Raw genomic sequence first — 11,369 nt, 5'->3', positions numbered from 1 at the left:
TAAATTTAAAACGTTTGGTTGCTTGTAGATTGATTTTTATCGATGCCAAAGCACTAATGAGCCGTATCATAAAAAAAAAAAACATACCTAATCTATCCATCCATTTGGGAACTACAATGCCACGACAGACGCAAAGATAAACATATATGTCAACCCTTTAATACCCCTACTTTTGAGGCTTAAAGTCACACGAATATAGTCGCGGGCATCAGCTAGTATTTAATATTATTTTACTCGAAGGATTGATATTATGTATAGGATGATACCTATATGCAATACTTGAGCAAATATTAAAATTACCAATGTTGAGATTAAGGGCGCTTTATTTAAACTTTTAGGTTTAAAGTCTTTCAAAAAATCAAAATCTAAATATTCTTTATTCAAGTAGGCTCATAAAGGCACTTTTGAGTCATGTCACAGTGTATAATTAAATTTCAAGCTACCACCGGTTCGGAAACTAGATTCTACCGAAGTAATAATACAGTTGGAATTTTTGTAATATTTTTACACTACAAACTGCGCACAGATGTCGATTGGAATAAGATATAAATAATTGGACCTTTCTTCGCTTTAGCGTTATTGTTTTCTAAACATGAAACGGGGCCGCTGTGTAAACGCATGTTTCGTGCATATAGTCGTACGTACGTACGTATAATGCGTACAGTCTATTCAAACCACAACACAATTGAACAAAACTCACATAAACAACATTTGATATTCAATTAACGCGATATCATTGGTCGAGAGCTTCAATAATACACTGCTATCAGAATTTTGGAAATAAAATTAAAGTGGATATTAGTAGTTAACTGAAATAGTGTTGAATTATGAATAAAGGTATATTAATCAAGAGCTGTTAGTCGTACACAATATAGTTGAGCTATTGGCAAATCGCATGGAATACGTAAATCTAAGGTTTGATTTCAATTTCGCTTGGATAAAAGTAGAGAAAAGGTCGTTCCTTCAAATAAAAATAAAAGTTAAAAACCGTGGAATTTTCCGTAAAGCGGGGGGTAGAGGGTGGGTGGTAGAAGTAACTAGTAACTTAATAAAAAGAATGATAATTCCATTAAATGCTTAACGCTTTATTCGGAGTGTTATAACGATTTCTATGGCATAGTCACTGGTAACATACGTAGAAGAAACAGTATTCTAATAAACTTAGCCTCTAAAGTAGCTAAGAGCTCTTAACTGTCATAAGATCACCATATTTTATAATAAAACATACAAAAAAATGTAGAAAATTATATGTAATCTTAAAATAATTCTTATCAATAAATATCTATGATAATTTTATGACATTTAAGTAGAAACATATTGCATTATAGCTAGCTTATAAAAATTTTTAGATATTTTTCAGAGGTAATATATCATAGACATATAATTTAAATTCAATTCTAAAAAATAACTATTATTGTCAAAATAATATTATATAAAATATCGCAAATGATTTCTTAACTAAATCTAATTATTGAAAATTACCTCTGAACTAAAAACGTTTATATTGAAATATATAAAATGAGCGACTTATATTCACCAAACATTTAATTCGAATATTATTTGATAAGGAAGTAATATTCATCAATAAAAATCAATGTCAAATAATATCAAGAATAAATTGTTTGGTGACTACCTATATATTTTTTAATAAGTATAGGTACTGGGCAGAGCATTATAAAGTGCAGATTAGTTAAGCAGTATAATTCATAGCTAATGAGACAACAGATGCTTACAAAATGCCAATAGATTAAAAAATACATTTAACCTTTTTGATACAAACTATTACAATAGGTATCAGGAGTTTGGAAATAAATTTCTATAAATTCAGTATGAACTATTTTGGATATAATTACTACAAAATCTACTAATAATAAACCATGTACCGTTAAATATAGACACCGTACTTTTTTAATTCTATTTTCGTACATAAGAGTCGATACGAACGTTAATTTAATTAACATTAAATTATTTATTTACAACGAACGTAACAACTCTATGGTATACGTCATTTTGACGGACGGTCATTTTATTATTTAGATGACATTTAAATTTATATACTGTGAAAAAATATTTTTAATCTACATTTAAACTAAGTGAGGTACGATAACGGATGTCGTTATTATTGTGCCGGTTTTTTCTTTTTTAAATTACCTTATTTTTTTTCTATTATTTTAAATTTTAACAAAATTTGCAATTATAAGCTCAGACCCTTTACATCCTACTTTAAAAATGAGATTACTGAAAAGAACAAAAGTCAATAAACATTGACGTCTTTTGAATTTTTAAATGCTTGTAAGTTGACTCTTGAAAGCCGGGATCATTGTTAGATATACTTAAATATAACTTAAAAATATAACTTGTCGTAATGTAGAAATATATCTACTAATTTTAAAGTAACGTAACATTGAAAAATTGAATAATACTATTAAAGATTAAACATCTTAGGTAAACTTAACTTATTTTTTTTTCTTTCGTGTTTCGTTAAATAAAATAACTTAAAATAAAGTTTCAATTAATAATTAGCACCATCTAACTTTATGATTTCCTTTTGACAGCCTTCCAATTGACAAATTTATTTGTCAGTTGTAGTAAACTAGCAATAAAAAATCTTTTCTTTTTTTTTTATATTTATAGTTTCTTTTTTTAATTTGGTGATATATCAATGGAACGCTGTCAACGTTTATCATAATCACGTCTTTATTTGTATTATTTTCGTAATTATATGTCAAAATATGAGAAACTACAAAATGTTAATTTTACTCAATTAATTTTTCTTTACAGTAAAACTGCAATCGACAAAAGAATACGTTTAATGAAATTAGATATTATTTTTATCATTCACATTAAAACATCTACTATTAAAGATATGATAGAGATATTGTTGTATTTACTATTTGTAAATACTCAGATAGCCTACATATATGCCTTTAAAGCCCAGCTTTGCGATCACATTTCATACATTCACTTTTCCTAACATTATCCGAATTCACAAAACTCACGTGCTTGATTGATCACATTTGATTCGAACAGGAATCTGGTGCATATAAGTCTTTTCATTCCTGAATTTAGTCACCAGGTCATTGGAATTGAGATGTTGATGTAGACCTCCGGCAGCCTATAGATACTGGAGCTGGTATCCTAGACGCCCCGTTCCTAGGGTCTTTTCTAGGCGCAGCCAATTGCCTAGTACTTGTCGACCTCTCCAATTTACCATCAGACATCACCCAAGCAGAAGTGAAGTCAGCATAATCAGAGTCTTTAGAGCTCGTCCTTGATAAAGAATCTTCCCCTTTCGAATAAGTTCTAATGATCTCTTTCATTTTTTCCAGAACTGTGGCATCATCCTTTGCGGTCTCAGTAGATCTTAAAATTTGTTCCAAGAGGGGGCTCAAAGCCTTCTGATGAGTTGGGGATCTCAAGGTAGCACTACTAGCTCTAAGTGGCGAATTTCTTTTAAACGCCTCATTTTGAACTTTTGGCTTAACCTTAGGTGATTTATTCGGATTTTCAAATGTATCGGCTCCAATAGTCGGCCTTGATTTAGTTTTTGTTTGATTAGGAGCAGTCCTGCCTCCCCAAGTATTGCGCGCTGTTGGCGGTAATTTTGGCGCCAACTTTGGTGATGATTGTAGATTGGGTGTGTGTTTAGGGCTCGGGGTATTTCCTCTACTTGGGGTTCTATTTCTGACTGGAGAGTGTGGAATGCGGCTGGCCTGTCTGCTCCTAATGGTTTTGACCGGTGACTGCGATGCATCTCGAGTCGGTCTAAGGCTTTTACTGGGCGAATCATTATTTTCATGTACTATAATGCATTCTGGACTCGTACGATTAGACTTATCTTCTGAGCTATTCTTCCTACCGCCGTAGAATGTGTCTGAGAAGTCTGTTTTGCGAAGTCCTGTGTTCAAGCTCACATAGTCGTCAACGCGATCGCTTTTATCTACGTGGCAGCCGTCGTCGTGGTCGAGACGCTCTGAAAAAACAGAACAACAAAAACTTTAGTCGAATACGTTTAAGATTAAGAGAGACACTAAAATCGCCAGTATGACGGCGTTAGAAGAAATATTTTTATGTGGTTTATTGGTGAGATCGTTTTGACACACACAATATTCGGGATATATTTTAGAATGGAATACCACAATTAAGAATCTCTCAACTCGTTAACAGCTTCAGTTTCGAGATAAATACCAACCGTTATCATATTAGGTAACTAGATTATAGATCTATTCTATGATTATTTATTTACGAAGCACTTTATTTAGATAAGCAAAGGTCTTTAATGGTAGGCGCCGTTATGCCGACCGATTGTTCAACCTAGATTAGATTATGAGAATTATCGTTTCATGTCTATTTCTATTTATTGTTGCCTCCAGTTCCTGTATCGCCATACTGTGTATCTCTTATTGCCTTTTTCGTCAAGTTATAATATGAGGCTTCGGATCATTGGAGCCGTGTGCAAAGTTGACAGGTGAGATAAATTCCAAGTCTAGTTAGTAACGTGAATTATTTACGTTTATATAATAACAGATATTTTGTTATATTATATCCTTTTAAAGTAATATGAGATTATCCTCCAATTATTATTTTTATTAAAATGTTTATTAATGTCTAATTCAAATAAAGATGCATGTCTCGTTTAGAGAAGCAATGGATCGAACTACTATTCTAACTGACAATAATAAGCAAATATTTTAGATGATGTGTAAATCAAAGATCGGTCTAAGGTATTACTATTATTGCAAATATACAAACTACAGTAAATTCTCCAACTTTAGCCATCAATGCGTCGTGTTACAGGAGAAAATCATTATAATATGCAATTATAAAAAATAATCGTAGGAATGATTTTTTTGTATACGACAAATTTTTACTACGGTACAAAAAAATTTAACTCTTTCATTTCAAAATCTCATTATTCATAGAAGTATTTTATGGAACTACAATTAATGTTTTAAATTTAGATGCATGATTTTAATGAGAACAAAAAGCTCTAATTATTCACATTACTAATGATAGTCCAAACCAGCGTTTCGATATTCATCTTAATACGATAACCCTTTAGCGTCGAATTGGACGCATTCTTCAATCGTAAAAGGTATCGTACAAACTTGGCCCAACACGCCTACATAATTGATTGTGATTGAAATGTAACTTTTATGAGATGCGAGGACTCATTTCTTGCCAAATAATGTAAGGTCGACGCAAGGTTGATACATGTCCAAAATTTTAATATGGCGACGAAATTAAACCATTGATGACGCATCGTTAAACGAAACATTTTACAGATCTTAAACAGAACTGGAGGCATTTTCTCATCGTGGCTTCGATTTTATAAATTATCTGAGATAAACTAACTATTCTTTAAAAAATACCCCAGAAATTGAAGACTTTATGTTCCTCGTGCTCGTCCTTCAAAAAGAAGTAATTAGTAAATTACACTGATTCTCTTACCCTGCTTACTAAAACAAATCAATATAATGTATTAAAGTTAGATATAGATAGTAGAATAAAATTGTTCAAAAACGAATCGCCAAAACATATACAAATACTTTTGGTTGGTATTTAATTTCAAGCAAAAATCTTAGTTTGACTTTCGATAGCTCTTAGCCATGCTCTCGTAACTATATTTGGTATACCGCATTGTGCTCTCCAAAAGAATGTCGATTCACCCTTCGATGTTTTCAAATAGTCTCACGTTTGAACGAGTTCACTTATTCTCAATTTTGCTATGCTAAATTAACTCTTAATGATATATTTATATAGTTTAAATTTTACTGGCTGAACATTTGAGTTCTAAATCGGTAGTGCATTGTTCCTATCAAGGACCTGTGTTTTGCTTTCGATTGGGATCCTTTCACTTGATGAATGATTTTCGAAATGCTATTGTTTACACTAAGTGTTTTTTTTATTTATATAAAGTGAAAACAGTTTGTATATATTAGGTGTATATACATTCAGTAAAGTTATTGTGTTGTTTTTTATGAACACATTTCGTTTTTAATGGCCAGGACGTAGGATCACCCAATTAACAGCTGTGCTTCTTTATGATCGTAGTAGTATCGATATTTGGCAATCGAGGCTTCGGGCCTACCCCCGGTCTAGTAAAAACTACTACTTCAAATTGGCTACTTAAAAACTGAAATCATCAAATATCAAATTAACGTCAAACAGACGTGACGAAATTACTGTTCGTACTGTTCTGACTACGATACTATAAAAATAAGAAGACATTAGATATATTTAGTTATTATGGCAACAGCAATCGATTGCAACCAAGTTTGAAATCAAACAATAGTTCCATTCTGTCCAAACAGAGTCCAACAATCGGTAGACAGCTGATAAATTGCGGACTAACTATAATTTGTTTATGTTTATGATTAATCGAAATATACATTAGGTGCGATGTGTATTGAAGATATGGAATGGAATTCACATTCTAGAAAGATCTCGAATTATGCTTGCTCGAGAAAGACAAGAAATTTTAGAAAATGTCACGCGATCGATAGGTTTTGATGACTAAGTAGAAAATAACGCGCGACTTATGAAAAATCAGCGACTGCCCTTTTAACGCATCACTATTCGACATGATAGAGTATAATGTCCAATTATTATAGTATTTTAAAAAATCATATGTCGCGTATTTATAAAAAACTATCACGAACCGTAACCAAATAACGGAATAAAAGTTACAATAATTCCCTAATTTCAATGTGGTATCAATATATCGACAAAAATAATAGTAGTCCAAATACGTACTGAGTAAATTATATTAACTTTCTTCTGTCACATGCGTATATATACATATTTGAAGAAAGTTGAAACTTGAGAAACAATTAGATATTTGAGGAAAGCAACCATTTCTTACACTTAAGATCGTATATGTAAACAATGACACGCGAGATGTACAGTACTGTTCCACCGACGCCAATATTTTCACAATATCTTTAATCTTTCCGTAAATATTTAAGTAATGTACTGGTCTTATGGTTATAGAACTCAATCTCTTAAAATAAATCATGCAATAGATTTCGAATCCACTAGCTAATATAGTTAAGCTGCTAGTATCAATTATATAATTAAATCGGTTATTTATAGAAAAGTCTGATTTCATGTGCTTTGCATTCGTACAATTAAAATAATATTCCTTAAAAATATTAGAACAATGCTTTCAATCAAATTTATGAAGTAATTTTTGTTGTTAAGTCTGATGACAAAATAATCGATACAAAAAAAAAATGCTAAAGTCATCGATTTCGTCCAACCAATTCAATTATCCTATGCACCAGAAACTAAACTGACCAATCAGATAGTCCAATAACGGAACACATATGGCTATAACATTACATACGGACGTACAAAAAATACAATGCATCGTTTAGTCTTCTAATGGTTCTTAATGATTGTGCTACTCATTTAATCCAATTTTAGAAAGCGTACATAAAATTTCTATTTCCTTACCAAGAAAAATATAGTTGATTAAATAGATTATTTGTTACACGTCTTGTGCTGAATAAGTATTTGATACTAACTCTCTCTCTCTCTCTCTCTCTCTCTGAAGGGATCTGCCTTCCTAGTATTTTGCTTCCATTTCGCTCTATTTGACGTATCGTTAATAAAGTATTTGATACAATTGACCAAAATATTAAATAAGATTTTGGTATACTACATCTAGTAGATTCAAAATAACCTATCACTGATAATGATTCAGATCCAGTCTATAGTCCTCAGGAAATATCTATTAATATAAAAATAAATGTATTTTTAAAATATTATATTATTTATAATATTTATATTTGCATGTAGGTTGTATGAACATATTGTGAAGTAAAGTGTATTGGTCCACTTTAACACGGAGTTGTTGTAACTAAAAATGTATATTATTAGTGACTTTAAATATACTAGACTTTATGTAACTAACACGAATAAGTAACTATTGGAATTTTATAAAGTCCTATTATATTACAATTTAAAATACTAAAGCGAAGTCATATGTGAGTAAAAATATATTTACCACTAAAATCAGCGTCGTCCATGGAGTTTTGACTGTGCAGCGAATATCTATTCGTTGTTTTCGTAGATGGCGACCCTTGCGTGGAACCTGCCACTACTCCCAAGCTTCTATAACCCTCATCGGAAACCTCTGAACCATTATCTGAAGCACTCTCGGCGGCTGGTGCTGGAGATACCGGTCTTGGACTCTTATTCCTGACGGCATGAGGGGTTGGTACCAAGTGGTTTGACGCAACTATTTTTGTCCTGCGATCTGGCGATGACGAATGTCTGCCAGGGCTATTATTTCTTGTTGTAAGATGCTTCCTGCTTGGAGATAAGGCTCTGTCCATATCTCCTAAGTATGGAAGACTTGCTGGAGCGTCTAATTTGTTGTTAGATAAATACTGTCCAGATTTTGGTTCATCATTGTACACTTTAGCTGTATATGGTAAAGACATTGGCTCGTAATTCTTATTTTCTTTGTAGTCTTTATATGGGAGCGAGGTAGGTCCAGGGTCTGGTCGTTCGTATGTGACTGTGGCTCCAGCGAGGTCGTGTTTCGGGCGAGCTAAGCGGGCAGAGAGGGATGTCCGATGTTGTGCTTTGCAGCGACAGGGATCATGTTTGTCCAGATAATGTGCTAGAGTGTCCCAGCCGCCTCCAACGCGTACCATAACGTGAGACCGGAGAATCTGTAAAAATAATTAAATTTAATAACGAGTGATAGACAATGTTGGACCATTTTGGTAGATATCGTTAATCATCAATTATTAGCTTTATGTATTGAATTGTTTTATTTCGACAAGAAACAAGATTTTAAAATAAATTAAGTTAGAATACATCATTTACTTCCAATGTCTAAAAGCAAAAGTAGCTATAGCCTATTCCAACCCCAAGATGACAAAAGCCAAATAAATAACATCTGAGATGTCAAATGTGGTTGATAGCCAATGACATCGCGTCAAATCTACGGGATAGACGCGATATCATTGGTTAAAAACTTGAATAAACATTATGCATTTGCGAAAAAGATGCCTTTTGAACGTCGACGAAGCTTAATTTAAGTGGATACAAATATGATATAGTGTTCTATTATAAATAAAGATAATATTAATTAAGAACTGTAGTGCATACAGTATAGCTGAGATATTATCAAAGTGCATGAAATACGTAAAATTAAGGTTTGTTTATTTTCATTCTATCTTCGATGGGAATAGTCCATACGTACCATCCTATGGTCTATTTCATTTAAATCTCTGATCTCAATTTACTAATAGTAACTATTAGATTAAAACAATTACCTACTGCAATTATTTAAATGAGATTGCAATATAAAATTTCAGTTCAACTTCTTCTAATGGATGAATATCCTAAAATAAAAACGGTTTATTTCATTGCGTAAAATATTAAAATCGTCTCTTTCGAATGCATGTTCTAATGGCTGTTACATAAATGTTCTGAACTATTTTAGACGTCTATAAAAGCGAACGTTACACCATAAAGGTATCGATGATTCATACGTCCGTTCGATTCCTTGTTTGGTCAAATCAAATCGGTTGATATTGTACAAAACGTTTGGAGCATGACCTTTACTTACGGCCAGTTTCAACTGAACCGCAACTGTTTTGGGTATACGTGTATTTAGTTCATTTATAAGTTAATTTCATGGAAACTTTCTAAATTTATTTTATCTAATTACGTAGCTTAATTATATATAATTACAAATTAAATACAATTAATTATTTATATACTTATGTCAAAAATTGGAGAATCATATATATTTATTTTATATTTTTCATCCTTATATATATTGCTCTTTATTCAAAATCAAAATATCCTTTATTCAAGTAGGCTTTTACAAGCACTTTTGAATCGTCATTTAACAAACTATTTAAAGTAAAGCTAGCACTGAAGTGTATCTTAGCTAGGATGTGAAGACAATTTGTATACAAATGTTGAAAGTCATTGTGCCTACGTATCAATAACGTAGGAAATGTATCATATTGCCACCATTGCACGCGGTCAAGATTTATACAGTAATTTTTTTTAATTCATATTTGTATATATATTTAAGCACTTAATGTTATCAATTTATATGTTATTTGTCTTTAATAAAAATAGCGTTATTATTGCAAATCTATGTTTGATAATATTTGAATGGAGAAACCATCAGGCTGATCGGATGACAGAGCTGAGAGTCAGAGAGTGGACACTTTAATTTCCACTTCAAATTCAAACTCTTTTGGTTTGATAAATCTATATGATATAATTCATTTATCAATATATATAAAACTCTTTCGTTACTGAGTGATTGAGTGACTGAGTGACTGGCAGACAAAGCACAGCCTATACCACTGGACCTAGAGACTTGAAATTTGGCACACGTATACCTTGAATATCCTAGAGGTGCACTAAGAAGGGATTTTTCAAAATTCCCACGGGATAGGGAATAAATGGGATTTATATTTTCGAAAAAAAGTAGCTCTATCTCCGTAACTATAATTATTAGGGGTTTCAAATTTACCATGCAAGTAAGTTATAATAACAACTAAAAACAGTTTTTAGGTTATTTCGGAATTTCCAAGGGAATAAACGGGAATTGTATTTTTTTCTTGAAAGTCCGTAGTCCTAGAAACTTGAAATTTGGCATGAAGATATTATAGCACAATAAACTAAAAAAAACTGAAAATCATGATTTTTTTTTGTTTATATATCAAACCAATACATTTTGCTTAGGAGCAGGGCTCTGCTTACATTGGAAAATTTAAAAAACTTGAAAAAAGGGAAATATCTTCAAGCATCGTTCCCTTTTGGTAGATCTATGAGCTATTTACATACCTATAAATATGTATATGGAACCCTCGGTCCACGAGTCCGACTCGCACTTTATTAGGTAGGTTAGTTTCAATTGAATAGTTACTTTTAGGTTTCATTTATTTTTAGTTGGTTTCTTTTTAGTTCGTAATTAGGTTTGCAGTTTAAAGTTGAATAAAATCGTGTCACTGCATTTCATTAAAATTATTCAGAAAACACACCTCAGAAAATATGTTTGCAAATCCATACTTCCATACTATATATACTATATTACTGTATTATTTATATATTTAATATTTAATATTTATATATTTATAATATTATAAATGCGAAAGTAACTCTGTCTGTCTGTCTCGTTTTCACGCCAAAACTACTGGACCGATTTAAATGAAATTTGGTACACATATAGTCTAGAGCCTGAGAAAGGACATAGGCTTTGGAAATTCAGGCATTTTTGGAAAAAATGCTGTAAAGGGTTGAAAAGGGGGATGAAAGGTTGTAAGTTGTTGAAAGTATTGTCATTTTTAGGAGTAGAAGCATAAAACTTATATATGTTATACTTA

At 31.7% G+C, this 11,369-nt stretch overlaps 1 protein-coding gene across 1 annotated transcript in view; it reads right to left on the bottom strand.

Moving 5' to 3' along the window:
- Positions 1-1,064: 1,064 nt before the first annotated feature.
- Positions 1,065-11,369, bottom strand: part of LOC113404581 (GAS2-like protein pickled eggs) — a 74,627-nt gene continuing 64,322 nt past the window's right edge. Inside the window, exons 4-5 of the mRNA XM_026645510.2 lie at positions 8,012-8,684; positions 1,065-3,973 (exon numbers count right to left, since the gene is read on the bottom strand). Of these exons, the coding sequence (XP_026501295.1) occupies positions 3,078-3,973; positions 8,012-8,684 (1,569 nt within the window). The 3' untranslated portion in view covers positions 1,065-3,077. The remainder of the gene's footprint in view (positions 3,974-8,011; positions 8,685-11,369) is intronic.

Source organism: Vanessa tameamea, chromosome 21 (assembly GCF_037043105.1).
Source record: "Vanessa tameamea isolate UH-Manoa-2023 chromosome 21, ilVanTame1 primary haplotype, whole genome shotgun sequence".
In the NCBI taxonomy this organism is placed as follows: Eukaryota; Metazoa; Arthropoda; class Insecta; order Lepidoptera; family Nymphalidae; genus Vanessa; species Vanessa tameamea.
Note: the sequence above shows the minus strand (reverse complement) of the source record. Positions and strands in the feature narration are given on the sequence as shown.